At 48.2% G+C, this 16,666-nt stretch overlaps 1 protein-coding gene across 1 annotated transcript in view; it reads left to right on the top strand.

The window, feature by feature from the left end:
• Positions 1 to 16,666, top strand: part of dnah1 (dynein, axonemal, heavy chain 1) — a 995,196-nt gene that overhangs the window by 904,195 nt on the left and 74,335 nt on the right. The window contains 2 exon segments of the mRNA XM_038812191.1: positions 1,864 to 2,043; positions 12,685 to 12,861. Of these exon segments, the coding sequence (XP_038668119.1) occupies positions 1,864 to 2,043; positions 12,685 to 12,861 (357 nt within the window).

The raw sequence follows: 16,666 nt of genomic DNA on the forward strand, positions 1-16,666 counted from the left end.
TACATAAGGGTAAAAATCTGAAAGTAGATTCAATGTGGGTGGAGATAAGGAATAATAAAGGTTATGAAACATTGATTGATGCAGTTTACAGTAACTATAAAGTTGCACAAAGTATTAATCATGAAATAATAGGAGCTTGTAACAAAGGCAATATGATAATGGTGGGAAACTTTAGTCTTCGGATCGATTAGACAAATCAAATTGGCAAAGGTTGTCTGGAGGCTGAGTTCATAGAATAATGGGCAGCACGGTAGCACAGTGGTTAGCACAGTTGCTTCACAGCTCCAGGATACCAGGTTCGATTCCCGGCTTGGATCACTGTCTGTGCGGAGTCTGCACGTTCTCCCCGTGTCTGCGTGGGTTTCCTCCGGGTGTTCTGGTTTCCTCCCACCGTCCAAAGGTGTGCAGATTAGATGGATTGGCCATACTAAATGGCCCATAGTGTTCAAAAAGGTTAGGTGGGGTTACTTGGTTGTGGAGATCGGGTGGAGTTGTGGGCTTAGGTGGGTTGGTCTTTCCGTTGCGGACTCGATGGGCCAAATGGCCTCCTTCTGCACTGTAAATTCAATGTCTGTCTCATACATTTGAGACAGTATTCTAGAACAGTGTGTTGTGAACCAACCAGGGATGGATAAGGCTATTTTAGTATTGTATAATAAGATAATGTCAATTAATAATCTCATAGTTAAGAATTGTATGATCATATTATGATGGAGTTTCACATTAGGTTTGAGAATGACATATTTAATTCTGAAACAAGAGACTTACACTTAAAATAAAGGCAATTACAGAAGCATAAGGGACAACAAAGTAGATTAAAACCAAAAAGCCTGGAGGTATATCAGCTCCAGTGTTTGGAAGAGGGGTAATAAAAGGACCTAGATACTGTCAGCACAAAGGAAGGAGCAGATTAGCGAATGTTTTAGTCTATAATATTTCTCTTAACTTATTTAATAGTCTAATAACTAGAGGCATGGCACCTTATCCTGTGAATGTGCATCCTGTTCCATGGGGGAAGTCCAGGAGGTTTTTCTTGCTCTAGACACTCACATGTATCTAGTGTCATCAGCTGGAAGAGCTTAAGCTCAGTGTTTCAGAGTTAGAACATAGAACATACAGTGCAGAAGGAGGCCATTCGGCCCATCGAGTCTGCACCAACTCACTTAAACCCTCACTTCCACCGTATCCCCGTAACTCAATAACCCCACCAACCTTTTTGGTCACTAAGGGAAATTTATCATGGCCAATCCACCTAACCTCCACATCTTTGGACTGTGGGAGGAAACCAGAGCACCCGGAGGAAACCCACGGAGACACGGGGAGAACATGCAGACTCCACACAGACAGTGACCCAGCAGGGAATCGAACCTGGGACCCTGGCGTTGTGAAGCTACAGTATCCCTGGCGTTGTGAAGCTGAACAGCATCGGCATCATAGCAGTGCATCCATGAGGCTCAGAGCTGCCTAGATAGCAAATTTATGGATGTGGTAACCCTGAAGCATAATACTGCATGAGATAACATTTATTTATCTCTATTTGTGCCACTAGTACATTTCTCTTGTCATAAATGTTTTGTGAATTCTGATAAAGAGCATTTAATTTTAATTTTTTATGCTTATTTCCTGCTAGGTTCTTATTTGCCAATGTGCTATTACTGTTAAACTTCCTGATCCTTCCTGCCACGCTCATATTTATCTAAATCCAGATTGCTACACCGATCCATTGATCTTTCTCTTTAGATTTTTTAATTTCTCCTCACCTGACCCCTTCTCCCTCCACTTTTTCCTTCAAAGCCCTTTCAACAGCCGTAGTTCAGTTAATCTGGATACTAACCTCTTAACATTTTTTTCCTTGAATTTCAGACTGGGAATTTTAAGTCGCTTCTGCTATCCTTATGTTTATTCCATGGAATCACCATAGAACGTAGAAAGTTTGGGCCACTTGGTTTCAATATTCCCTATGAATTCACGGATGGAGACTTACGAATCTGCATTAGCCAGCTAAAAATGTTCTTGGAAGAGTATACTGAACTACCCTTCAAGGTGTGTGGTGTAATTTATAATTGTAACGATAATGTATTTAGTTATATTTATTAAGGTGCCAAGGAATCAAGGTTGGAAAGGCGGAAGAATATACAGCATTCCGTCTTTCTAGGTTCTAAAATTGATTTGCTCAGGATAACTGCTTGGAGATCGTCCACTGATGAACTGTGGGTGGCATTTTGTGTGTTCCCTAATGATTTTGCATTGACCTTCCCTGCCCCGACCGATGCTGACTAACATAATGTATTTGCCTCATATGATGAATGTAGAAATTGTTATATATTGTATTTTATATCTGTTGCAGTAATATTCTTAAAGAACCTAGGTAAGGGGCAAGATTCTCAGGGGCAAGACCTCCTGCCGAGTCGGAGGATCCCCGGTGGGAGGCGCAAATCCTGCCCTGCCGCCCCAACGCCGGCTACCGTATTCTCCGGAAGCGTTTTTCAGGTGGGGGCAGGATCGCCGCCATGCCGGTCGGAGGCCGTTGACAGCCCTTCCCCCCCCCCCCCCCCCCCCCCCCCCCGGCGATTCTCCGGGCCCCGATGAGCCAAACAGCCGTCCATTTTGGCCAGTCCCACCAGCATGAATCACTCAACTCACGCACCGGCGGGACCTGGCAGGTGAGTATGCGTGGGCAGTCCTCGAAGGGGCGCAGGGGGATCCGACCCCGGGGGAGGCCCCCATGGTGGCCTGGCCCGCGATCGGGCTTACCGATCTGCAGGCGGGCTTATTCTGTGGGGGTACTTCTTCCTTCCGCGCCGGGCCCCTGTAGGGCTCCGCCATATTGCCCGGGGGTCAACACGGAGAAGAGAACCCCCCGCGCATGCGCGAGAATATGCTGGCCAGTCCGCGCATGCACGGATTCACACCGGCCGTTCCATGCATGCCCGAACTCGCGCTGGCCCTTCGGCGCCGGCTGGAGCTCCGCCAACCCCTCCGGCGTCCACCTAGCCCCCTAAAAGGTGAGAATTCCTCACCTTAGAGGGCCGTTGACGCCGGAGTCGTTGGCGCCAGTTTTCCCACCGGCGTGGGGACATAATCCCCAGAAGAAAAGATCCTGGCCAAAGTATCCAGACTGTGTGTCTGCTAAAGCTGTAATTAAGAGTCATAAAAGGTGAGGTCATGATTGATTCTAACCATTTCCATAGAAGGCTAATGGAACATTGTTATGTTTCTCTGGAGATTCTCTGGATAGTAGATAATTTATGAAGGGTTGTATGTAGTCCGAGCTAATCATGTCATATTGCATCTTAGTGGGATACAGATGATGTAATTAATGGGAGGAGCCATGTCTGTAGTTTTGCAGTTTGACATAGGATTTAAGTCAACAAGACAGAAGGATTTTAAGTTGATCAGCAGTTTTGCAAAATGCTGCTAGGTTGAGCAGGAGTGTCCTGGATCTGCTCTTGAAAGGGTCTCTCTCTCCAAAAGTCTCTACACAGCTAAGCAAGTAATCTGTTTATTGACTTTATTTATAAGTGGCATTTGAACTGTATTGGGTTGCTCAATTGGAGTTAGAAGCAGGTATAGATAGTAAGTTCAAGTTTTTCCTTTTGTTTAAGAACTGTTTAACTGATAACGGTAAAGCTATTTATCTGATGTTAATGTGGTTAATTCTGTGTTTAAATTAAAGTTTATTCCAACATAAAAGATATCTATTATTTAAAGTCATCACTCCTGGGGGATCCTTTCCTTACAGTTTTACAATTTGAAAATTGTTTGGGGGTTCTTGTCCAGTATCTTTACAAATGTTGGGGTCTGGTCCAGTGTCCTAATACTCAGGTGGTAAAACTTTCTTTAACCATGGGGACACTAATGCACCACCCAGCAGAAATCATTCCTTTTCTGAAAGTGAGTTTCTCAACAAACAGGAAGGATTATGTTTATTTCAGAGTTGTTTTCTTATTTATTCTATCCTTTGGGGTTCCAAATGATCCTTCAGCTCATTCTCTGGCTGACTACGAATCAGAGCCAATAAAATTATGAATTTGACTCCAGGAGAGGAAATCAGGACACTACACCACTCACCCCCCACCCCACCCCACAGCCCCCGATTGATTTTTGGATATTAAAAAGGATTATTCAGTCACTACGCTATTTCAATTTGATTAAGAGTAATGCATACCTGCTCCTGGCCCTGAAGGATCATGCCTATAATGGCAAAATGAGAAGCCCATTTTAATTCTTCAGTATCATCAAAGGGGCATTCTTCTTACGAAAATATGTCTTCCCAAAACTCTTCATCCAGCTATTTGCTGCATCCAACATCACAATCCTCCACTGTCCCCCTTTCTCCACCATTGATCTACTACCTGAACCTGGTGGAAGGGCTGCTGCAGGGAGCCGAGTAGACATTTTCACTCACAGGCAATGGGCCCGGGGGCACTGGGGCTGCTGCCTCTGTGCTCAGAGGGGGGTGGGGGGGAGCAACCAGGGCTAGGGTCCACCCTTGGCTGGAGTGGTCCGCCAAGGGGAGGAGGTAGAAGCTGGGGGGGGGGGGGGGGGGGGCAGCGGGTCGAGGGGTGGGGGAGCAACCATGCGCGGGTCCGTCGTGCCAATCCCTGGATTATATGTACCCATTCTGATGGAAACCCTAGTCCCTGCCTGTCTGCTCCACCGACCACTCATAGTCCCCACTGACCGCGAAGGCCTCTGGCTGTGCGGCTGAAGGGCTATTGCTAATAGGAAATTGGCAATCGTAGTTAAGCGAGCACTTCACACATCCCAAGTGGACTCCCGTGGGTAGGCCTGCCATTTAGCATCTGGGAGTTATTACCTAGCATCCCAACCAGACCGTGATGCCTGGGGGGGGGGATCAATGGGAGAATGGAGGGTCCCAAGGTGGAAGATATCGCTGTTTATCAGTCTCACACACTCTCCCAATTCCTTACAAATATTGAACGCTTTGGACGATATTTTGGACCCCGTGGAACTTGTCCTATTGGTGCTGCTGGCAGGCCGGGCAGCCAAATACTAGAGACGGTGGCAGCAGCATCAACAGAGGCTCAAAGTGGCAGCTCATGCGCAGGGCCCCGCCCCACATCCTGAGAACCCGGCCACCCATCAGGCCAGGGTGAGACCCAGAGGGAGAGGCCCGCGACGGCCCAGTGTGTACTCATTGCTGGTCTTTCGAGCAAATGAAGGACAGTGTGTGCCGCAAGAGGCTACACTTCAACAAGCAGATGGTGCAATACCTGTGCCATGTCCTCGCGGAGGCCTCTTTGTGGCCGTTAAGGCCACCGGAGTCGTGAACCTTTATGCCTCGGGATCATTCCAGGGTTTGAGCGGAGACTTGTATGGCATCACTCAGGCTACAGTCCACAGGTGCATCCAACAGGTCACGGATGCCGTGATTGCCCAGGCAGAAAATTATATAAACTTTGACATGAATCAAGCCCAACAAGAAGCCCGGGCAACAGGACTCTCCCATCATCGCCAGGATGCCCCAGGTCCAGGGGCTGATAGATTGCACACATGTCGCCTTGCACTCACCGGGCCATCTGGGAGTGCCTTATGTCAACAGAAAAAGGTTCCACTCCCTGAACATCCAGCATTTGTGCAACCATCACCTTAGGATCATGCACATCTGTGCTCACTTCCCAAGGAGTGTGCACGACAGCCATTCCCTGGGGCAGTCAGACATCCCTGGCCTCTTCGAAGACCAACCAGGGCTGGCTGGGGATAAGGAGTATCTGCTTCAGACCTGGCTAATGATGCCAGTACGGGGGCTGGAGACTGTTGCGGAGACCCGATTCAATGAGACCCATGTGGCCACCCGGGCTGTCATTGAGCAGTGCATTGGACTGCTGAAATTATAGTTCCGATACCCTGACCGATCAGGTGATGCACTGCAGTACACCCCATGGGCGGTCGCCCGCTTCATGGTGGTCTGCTGTGTTCTCCACAAGCTGGCACAGCAGCCAGGCAACGTGCTGGAGGTGGAGGATGAGGAACTTGTGGCCACCTCCAAGGAACAGAAGGACGGCGATGAGGAGGAGGCACCGGACCATCAGAGGCAGGACAGCGATCCCGGGGAGGAACCGTAGAACCAGCCGGAGGCTGGAGGACTTGCGAAAGCGGCGAGGATCCGGCAGCACGGTAGCACAAGTGGCTAGCACTGTGATTTCACAGCGCCAGGGTCCCAGGTTCGATTCCCCGCTGGGTCACTGTCAGTGCGGAGTCTGCATGTTCTGCAGTGGATTCCCTCCGGGTGCTCCGGTTTCCTCCCACAGTCCAAAGACTTGCAGGTTAGGTAGATTGCCCTTAGTGTCCAAAAAGGTTGGGAGGGGTTATTGGGTGACGGGGATAGGGTGAAAATGAGGGCTTAAGTGGGTGGGTGTAGACTCGATAGGCCGGATGGCCTCCTTCTGTACTGTATGTTCTATGTTCTATGTAACCCGGATTGCCAAGGAGGGCCTCATACTCTCCCACTTCACATAGGACGTGGCCTGGTCCATCATCGCTAATCCCCCCACATATTCCCCCCTCCCAGGGTTATATCACACCAGGATGCTGGAATTGTGTTGGCACTGTCAGTGGGTTGCTGTCGAAGGTAGGGGGATGATGATAACCTGCAGAGAGCTGAGCGCTAGGAGGGCCCCCGTGCACTTGGCAGCAGCACATGCACAGTGGGGTGGAACTCGGGAGAGCTGGTGACCACCGTTGCCACTCCATGAGACGGCTCCAGGTTGATGCACAGTGCCCCCTCCTCTCAGTCGGTGCCCATAGTGCCCTGTGTTCACCTCGGGATGGCAGGCAGCTGGATTGAACCCCAGTTGCCCTTAGATCATCTGGCCCTGCCAGCTCTGGTGGCTCCCCAATGTCTGCATCATGGTGTTACATAGAACATACAGTGCAGAAGGAGGCCATTCGGCCCATCGAGTCTGCACCGACACACTTAAGCCCTCACTTCCGCCCTATCCCCGTAACCCAATAACCCCTCCTAACCTTTTTGGTCACGAAGGACAATTTATCATGGCCAATCCACCTAACCTGCACGGGGAGAACGTGCAGACTCCGCACAGACGTGACCCAGTAGGGAATCAAACCTGGGACCCTGGCGCTGTGAAGCCACAGTGCTATCCACTTGTGCTCCTGTGCTGCCCTGGATGTCCTGGATGTCAGACAGTGTCATGCTATCCGGACCGGGCGCGCTTTTCTTGTCTACGCCCTTGTTGATGCCCTCGGTGATGCTCCTCAGTGATTGGGAATTTCTCTGCATTGGCTCGACAATGCTCACCTGCAACTTCGACGAGCTCCGCAGATTAGGTGGATTGGCAATGGTAAATAGTGTCCAAAAAGGTTAGGTGGGGTTACTGGGTATGGGGATAGGGTGGAGGCATGGGCTCAGTAGGGTGCTCTTTCCAACGGCCAGTGCAGACTCGATGGGCTGCACTGTAAATTCTATGATTCTAAAACATGGAGACAAGGCCAGTCGCATGCTGGCACACCAGCTAAGAAAGCAAGCAGCCGCAAATGAAATTAATACATGGATAGGATGGGAATAGAGGGATACGGACCCAGGAAGTGTAGAAGATTTTAGTTTAGATGGGCAGCATGGTTGGCACGGGCTTGGAGGGTCGAAGGGCCTGTTCCAATGCTGTACTTTTCTTTGTTCTTTGAAATAGCGCAAGTTAGGGACAGAAATGGTCGGATGGTAGCAGACCCAAATGAGGTTAACAAGGCCGCTGCAAACTTTTACCGAGGGCTATACCCCTCCAAAATCCTGGAGGTGGACTCAGTGATGGAACAATTCCTCGACAGACTGGATATACCGGTGGTGAGGGAGGACAGATAGCAAGGGCTGGAAGCACCGGTAGAGCTGGGTGAATTCATTCCATGCAGTCGGAGAACGCACTGGACCAGATGGGTCCCCGGGAGACTGTTACAAAATCTTTGCAGCAGCGCTGGCCCTGCACTTGCAGGAGATGTTCAATGACTCACTGTCAAAGGGGGTCCTCCGCCCATGTTGGCCCAGGACTCGATCTCATTGATACACAAATAGGACAATGGCCCGACAGAGTGTGGAGCATACAGTCTGATTTCTCTCTTAAACACTGATGCAAAAGTCCTAGCGAAAGCTCTGGTGAGGCGCCTGGAGAGCTGCCTGCTCGAAGTGATCGCGGAAGAGCAGCACGGTAGCATAGTGGTTAGCACAAATGCTTCACAGCTCCAGGGTCCCAGGTTCGATTCCCAGCTTGGGTCACTGTCTGTGTGGAGTCTGCACGTTCTCCCCGTGTGTGCGTGGGTTTCCTCCGGGTGCTCCGGTTTCCTCCCACAGTCCAAAGCTGTGCAGGTTAGGTGGATTGGCCATGATAAATTGCCCTTAGGGTCCAAATTGCCCTTAGTGTTAGGTGGGGTTACTAGGTTATGGGGATAGGGTGGAGGCATGGGCTTGGGTAGGGTGCTCTTTCCAAGAGCCGGTGTAGACTCGATGGGCCAAATGGCCTCCTTCTGCACTGTAAATTCTATGAATAAGATCTATGAATAAGATCAGACCAGATTTGTCAAGGGCAGATAACTAACAGTGAACATCAAACACCCAGAGTGTAATAATGACCTCATCCGGGAGAGGACACCAAAGGCGATTGTCTCTTTGGGCATTGAGAAAGCCTTTGATCGGGTAGAATGGAGGTATCTCAAGGAGGTGCTGGAATGGTTTGGGTTTGCGCTCCTACAGATGAACGCAACTACCTCCAAATACTTTCAACTGCTCAGAGGAAAGAGGTAGGGGTGCCCGTTATCCCCACTCCTGTTCGCACTGGCAACCAAACCACTGGACATCTTCTTTAGATCGGTGAAGTGATGGTCGGGCATTTGGAGAAGGGCCAGAGAGTACAGAGTCTTCACTCTATGTGGATGACCTGTTCCTCTACGTCAAACCCCCTAGCCAGCATGGGAAAGGTGACAGGACTCCTTATTGAGTGCCTTCTCAGCTTACAAACTCAACCTGGGAAAGAGTGAAATCTTCCCAGTGAACCCTGAGGGAGAGAGAGAGGAGTGGAGCTCAAAGAACTACCTTTTAAAATGACCCAAACCAAGTTCAGGTACCTGGGGATACAGGTGGCCCACAACTGGACCAGGCTCCACGAATGGAACCTCTCCAGCCTGATGGAGGAGGTGAAGAGGGACCTGCAAAGATGGAACTCACTCCCTCTTTGACTAGCGGGAAGAGTACAGATGAACGTGCTGCCTGGGTTCCTCTTCATATTCAGATCATTCCTGACCTTCATTCCCAAATCCTTCTTCACCAGAGTCGACAAGTTAATCATGATCCAGGGCAGCAAGGTGGCGCAGTGAACATAGAGCATTACAGTGCAGTACAGGCCCGTCGGCCCTCGATGTTGCGCCGAACTGTGAAACCACTCTAAAGCCCATCTACACTATTCCCTTATCATCCATATGTTTATCCAATGACCATTTAAATGCCCTTAGAGTTGGCGAGTCCGCTACTGTTGCAGGCAGGTTATTCCACACCATTACTACTCTCTGAGTAAAGAGCCTACCTCTGACATCTGTCCTATATCTATCTCCCCTCAATTTAAAGCTATTATCCTCGTGCTAGCCATCACCATCCGATGAAAAAGACTCTCACTGTCCACCCTATCTAATCCTCTGATCATCTTGCATGCCTCAATTAAGTCACCTCTTAACCTTCTTCTCTCTAACGAAAACAGCCTTAAGTCCCTCAGCATTTCCTCATAAGATCTTCCCTCCATACAAGGAAACATCCTGGTAAATCTCCTCTGCACCCTTTCCAATGCTTCCACATCCTTCCTATAATGCGGCGACCAGAACTGCACGCAATACTCCAAATGCGGCCGCACCAGAGTTTTGTACAGCTGCAACATGACTCCGAAACTCAATCCCTCTACTAATAAAAGCTAACACACCGTCCGCCTTCTTTACAACCCTATCAACCTGGGTGGCAACTTTCAGAGATCTATGTACATGGACACCGAGATCTCTCTGCTCATCCACACTACCAAGAATCTTACCATTAGCCCAATACTCTGTATTCCTGTTACTCCTTCCAAATGAATCACCTCACACTTTTCTGCATTAAACTCCATTTGCCACCTCTCAGCCCAGCTCTGCAGCTTATCTATGTCCCTCTGTAACCTGCAACATCCTTCCGCACTGTCCACAACTCCACCGACTTTAGTGTCATCTGCAAATTTACTCACCCATCCTTCTATGCCCACCTCCAGGTCATTTATAAAAATGACAAACAGCAGTGGTCCCAAAACAGATCCTTGTGGTCCACCACTAGTAACTGAACTCCAGGCTGAACATTTCCCATCAACCACCACCCTCTGTCTTCTTACAGCTTGCCAATTTCTGATCCAAACTGCTAAATCACCCTGAATCCCATGCCTCCGTATTTTCTGCAATAGCCTACCGTGGGGAGCCTTATCAAATGCTTTACTGAAATCCATATACACCACATCAACTGCTTTACCCTCGTCCACCTGTTTGGGTCACTTTCTCAAAAAACTCAATAAGTTTTGTGAGGCACGACCTACCCTTCACAAAACCGTGTTGACTATCCCTAATCAAATTATCCCTTTCTCAATGATTATGTATCCTATCTCTTATAAACCTTTCCAAGACTTTGCCCACAACAGAAGTAAGGCTCACTGGTCTATAGTTACCAGGGTTGTCTCTACTCCCCTTCTTGAACAAGGAGACAACATTTGCTATCCTCTAGTCTTCTGGGCTATTCTTTTTTTTATAAATTTAGATTATCCAATTATTTTTTCCAATTAAGGGGGCAATTTAGCTTGGCCAATCCACCTACTCTGCACATTTTTGGGTTGTGGGGGCGAAACCCACGCAGACACGGGGAGAATGTGCAAACTCCACACGGACAGTGACCCAGAGCCGGGATCGAACCTGGGACCTCAGCGCCGTGAGGCGGTTGTGCTAACCACTAGGCCACCGTGCTGCCCTTTCTGGGCTATTCTTGTAGACAATGACGACATAAAGATCAAAGCCAAAGGCTCAGCAATCGCCTTCCTAGCTTCCCAGAGAATTCTAGGATAAATCCCATCCGACCCAGGGGATGTATCTATTTTCACACTTTCCAGAATTGCTAACACCTCCTCCTTATTAACCTCAAACCCTTCTAGTCTAGTAGCCTGTAACTCAGTATTCTCCTCGACAACATTGTCTTTATCCTGTGTGAATACTGACAAAAAATATTCATTTAGCATCTCTCTTAACTCCTCGGACTCAACGCACAACTTCCCACTACTGTCCTTGACTGGCCCTACTCTTACCCTAGTCATACTTTTATTCCTGACATAGCTATAGAAAGCTTTAGGGTTATCCTTGATCCTACCTGACAAAGACATCTCATGTCTCCTCCGGGCTCTTCTTAGCTCTCTCTTTAGGTCCTTCCTAGCTAACTTGTAACTCTCGAGCGCCCTAACTGAACCTTCACGTCTCATCTTTACATAAGCCTCCTTCTTCCTCTTGACAAGTGATTCAACTACTTTTGTAAACCACGGTTAGCACTGCGGCCTCACAGCGCCGAGGTCCCATGTTCTATCCCGGCTCTGGGTCACTATCCGTGTGGAATTTGCACATTCTCCCAGTGTTTGCGTGGGTTTCGCTGCCACAACACAAAAATGTTTCAAACTAGGTGGATTGGCCACGCTAAATTGCCCCTTAATTGGAAAAAATGAATTGGGTACTCTAAAAAAAATTTTTTAAGTTAATCATGGCCTTCGTCTGGGGGGAGGGAGGGGGTGTGCGAGATTCCCTAGGATACGCAAGACTACCTTACAGCGAGGGTGACACGTGGGAGGCCTGGCCCTACCAAACCTCCTGTTCTACCCCTGGGCAGCAAACGTGGAGAATATGAGGGGGTGGCTGAGGGAGCTGGAGGTGGACTGGGTCCGAATGGAGGAGGGCTCCTGCACGAGCGCTGGCCACTGCAGCTCTCCTGGCCCCCCACTCACACACTCCAGGAGCCTGGTGGGAGTGGCTACACTAAGGATATGGGACCAGTTCAGGCACCATTTCAAGCTTGGCAAGATGTCCATAGAGGCCCCCATCTTCAACAATCAAAGGTTCACAACGGAGAGGATACATTTGCGATGTGAATGGAGGACAGAGGGACACTGAGAATAGAGGACATATACATGGACGATAGACTGACAATCCTGGGGAACTCTCAGAGAGGGTCCAATTCCTCAAAGGAACAAGCTCAGGTATCTGCAGCTGTGCGACTTTCTCCGCAAGGAGACAAAAACGTTCCCCAGAGGCCCAGACACACGGACAACTCATAGAACAGTAGGGAAAAGCAAAGGCAGTAATTGTAAATACGAATGGAAATTTGTGTATAATTCTTATGACCAAATGTTAAAAATCCCAATGAGAACACTGTAAAAAAAAATGTACATTACACACGAATGTAAATAATGTAAGGATTATAATATGTAAGGTAATATTACTGGGACTACTGTCACAGACGCAGTGACAACTTATTATACTCGTGTTGGTGTTGTTACTGTTTTGGTTATTATTATTGTTTTTATATTGTTCTGCAAAGTTTTGATATTAAGTGCAAAAATTCCAATAAAAATATTTTCAAAAAAATATATATTCTAATGGTCTGTTGCCCTGACTTCACAGGTGCTGAAGTATACAGCTGGGGAGATTAATTACGGAGGCCGTGTGACAGACGACTGGGACAGGCGGTGCATAATGAACATTTTGTCAGACTTTTATAATCCAGACGTCCTGGAAGAAGGTTTTATATACTCAGCGTCTGGAATCTACAGGCAGATCGATACTGACACTGAGCTTGAAGCAAGTGCACACTTTTTTAAGCAACTATTCTTATTTAATCGTTTCATTATTTTAATGCTTCTAAGCAGATTTGTAAAGTTAACGTATTACTGATCTTGTCTGAAATTACATATAAAAATTGTAGAGATAATTTTACAATTTTATGTGGAAGTCTTCCCAGCTGTTATGATGGGAACATTTTGCATAGCATATCCCCGAATTTCCCATTTGTTCTTCTGAACAGCAAAGTTTCATGCTATAGGACTGATGAGTTAGAAACCCTTCCCTTAACTTCCAAGTTACATCAGTTGGTAGCACACATCCTCTGAGTCAATGAGTTTAAGTTCCAATTCAGGATGTGGAGTGCATAATACTGGCAGACAGTAGGATTTGTCTCCCTGCGCATGGGAGCCATTTAAACCTATCACATTTCTATCTTCCTTCAGTTCCAAAGAAGTGTCATATTCAAATCAAAACTCTGTTTCTTTCTGCATAGATGCGGCCAGACCTTCTAAGTATTTCTAACATTTTCTGTTAGTATTTCTAAAATGTTCTGTTAGTATTTCTAACATTTTCTGTTTTCGTTTCAGATTTCCAGTATCTGCAGTAATTTGCTTTTACTATAGGAGCCATTGATCTTCTTGGGTCTACTCTGCCATTCAATTAGATCTCTACCTCTGCTCCATGTAACAGCCTCAGCTCCATATCCTCTGATACCCAGACCTAACAAAAAAAAAATTACCTTTATAATGGAAGCCATCTATGCATGTTGAGGTCGTTTTTGCAGATCTTATGCCACTATTCAAAGAGCAGGGAGCTCTCCTACTATCTTGGGCAACTAAAAAATTCTCATTCACCTAATTTCATATTGTTGTTACAATCACCACAGAGATCAATAACTTTTAATGCCCCACCAGTGAGACACTATTGTGCAAATCTCCAGCCACTCAATACGAGAACTTGTACTTCACGAACCCCATGGGGCGATCAATCAACAATCCCCCGTGGTCTTATCCCTCCCCTCTCAAGTCCATTTCATCCCGGTGCTTCTACGGCAATGAAGTCTCCTCTGCCTCTTTTGCCCTTGGCCTCGAGTCAGTGGCAATTGGAGCCGGATCGGATGGTGTAAAACAGACAGGTGACCTTCGCTTCCTCAGAGAGCAGCTGGGGGTCACCGACACTGGGTCTTCATCAGTTCCGGCTACGGGGGGGAAAACCTGATCCTTGGCCTCCATGTCAGAACCTGAGTCTTCACTACCAGCGAGACAGAGTCCCCTGTGAAATGAAAATCGCTTATTGTCACAAGTAGGCTTCAAATGAAATTACTGTTTTCGGCAGGTCCCGCCGCTGTAAATCACAACAGGTCCTTACCAGCGGGTCCTGGCTCCACGGGCAGCCTGCAGAATCCTCGGTCAGGGTACGGGGGGATCAGGCCCTGGGGGGGAGCCCTCACGGTGGCCTGGCTCGCGATCGGGGCCCACCGATCTGCGGGCGGGCCTGTGCCGTAGGGGCATCTTTCCCTCCGCACCGGCCACTGTCAACCTCCGCCATGGCCAGTGCGGAGAAGAACCCCCCTGCGCATGCGCTGGGATGACGCCAGCACACGCTGGCACTTCCGCGCAAGCGCCAACTCATGCCGGCCGCCGTAGGCCCTTCGGCGCTGGTTGGCGTGGCACCAAGCCCTTCCGCGCCAGTTGGCGCGGCGCCAAACACTCCAGCACCAGCCTAGCCCCTGAAGGTGCGGAAGGCGTCCCAATGCCGGAGTGGTTCACGCCACTCCTCGGCGCCGGAGAGGCCCGCCCCGCCGGTTCGCGAAGAATCCCGTCCCATGTGTCTCAGTTTAGACAATATTGGGTCCTTTCCTATCCAAGCCTTGATCTGTTTTGCCGATACCGGTGAGGTCTCTTAAGACATTTAAGGACATGGTGGCCTCTTCTAACGCCGCAAGGGAGCCAGGCCTGAGGGTAGCAGGAGACAACTCAGTGTGTCAGCTTTTGCTATGTATGCTCCAGGGTGATGTTCTAGGGCAGTGGTTTTCAAACGTTTTTTCCCGGGACCCACTTTTGCCAACTGGCCGATCTTCGGGACCTAAACCGGGCGACCATCACGACCCATGCCGGCCAACGTTCGCGACACACACCACGTTCACTTACCTTTAATGCAAAAGGGAAGCCTGCTTGGTCTGCATGACCTCACTCTGATCAAGTTCACAGGAAGAGAGGGCAATGCGCATATCAGATGCAGACTTCTGCCAATTCCTTTGTGCTGTCCTCAGCTTTATTAAAATGGAAACTCTAACCTCACATTTATAGGTCATTGTGAAGGGCAATAGCAACAAAATGCTTGTTTTACTCAGCACTGGATGCTCCTGGGAGATACTACTCCAAAATACTGACAGCCTCATGCACATTTGGCATGCTTTTAATGTGCAGCTCAATCTTTTAATTTGTAGTCAGCTGGAAGTACGGCTTTGTCAACAGGAGGTCATGTCTGACAAATGTGAGGGGCAGCACAGTGGTGCAGTGAGTAGCACTGCTGACTTGCGGCGCCGAGGTCCCAGGTTCAATCCCGGCTCTGGGTCACTGTCCATGTGGAGTTTGCACATTCTCCCCATGTTTGCATGGCTTTTGCCCCCACAACCCAAAGATGTGCAGGCGAGGTGGATTGGCCAAGCTAAAATGTCCCTTAATTGGAAAAAATGAATTGGGTACACTAAATTTATAGAAAAAAAATGACTGACAAATCTGTTAGAGTTTTTTGAGGAGCTAACAAGGAAGTTAGATAGAGAATCAGAGGACGTGATTCTTTAGATTTCCAGAAGGCCTTTGACAAGGTGCCACATAGGAGATTGTTAAATAAGTTAAGAGCCCATGGTGTTGAGGGTAAGATCCTGGCATGAATAGAGGATTGGCTGACTGGCAGAAGGCAGAGGGTGGGGATAAAAGGGTCTTTTTCAGGATGGCAGCCGGTGACTAGTGGTGTGCCTCAGGTGTCTGTGCTGGGATCACAACTTTTCACAATATGCATTAATGATCTGGAAGAAGGAACTGAAGGCACTCTCGCTAAGTTTGCAGATGATACAAATATCTGTAGGGGGACAGGTAGTATTGATGAAGCAAGGGGGCTGCAGAAGGATTTGGACAGGCTAGGAGAGTGGGCAATGAAGTGACAGATGAAATACAATGTGGAAAAGTGTGAGGTTATGCACTTTGGAAGGAGGAATTTAGGCATAGACTATTTTTTAAATGGGAAGGAGGAATTTAGGCATAGACTATTTTCTAAATGGGGAAATGCTTAGGAAATCAGAAGCACAGAGGGACTTGGGAGTCCTTGTTCACGATTCTCTTAAGGTTAACGTGCAGGTTCAGTCGGCAGTTAGGAAGGCAAATGCAATGTTAGCATTCATGTCAAGATTTGATGAGAAGAAGGTAGATGCCTTTTTCATTTCATTTGAGAAGGTAGCTAAACAAATGAAATGGCCACAGGACATGTGGGTATTACTGATTGAAACAATGTTGGTAGGTAGGGCTAGTGAAGTGTTTGCATCACTATCAAAGGACATATCTGGAACGTATGAGGAGGTGAAAAATGGAAAGAAGGAACTGAAGGCACTGTCGCTAAGTTTGCAGATGATACAAAGATCTGTAGGGGGACAGGTAGTATTGATGAAGCAAGGGGGCTGCAGAATGATTTGGACAGGCTAGGAGAGTGGGCAATGAAGTGGCAGATGAAATACAATGTGGAAAAGTGTGAACTAGTGCCTAAAGCCTACAGACAAAGGTTTAGAAATTTAAGGAAAGAACCTGGTCAAACATACATGGAGTTT

Source organism: Scyliorhinus canicula, chromosome 11 (genome assembly GCF_902713615.1).
Source record: "Scyliorhinus canicula chromosome 11, sScyCan1.1, whole genome shotgun sequence".
Classification (NCBI taxonomy): Eukaryota; Metazoa; Chordata; class Chondrichthyes; order Carcharhiniformes; family Scyliorhinidae; genus Scyliorhinus; species Scyliorhinus canicula.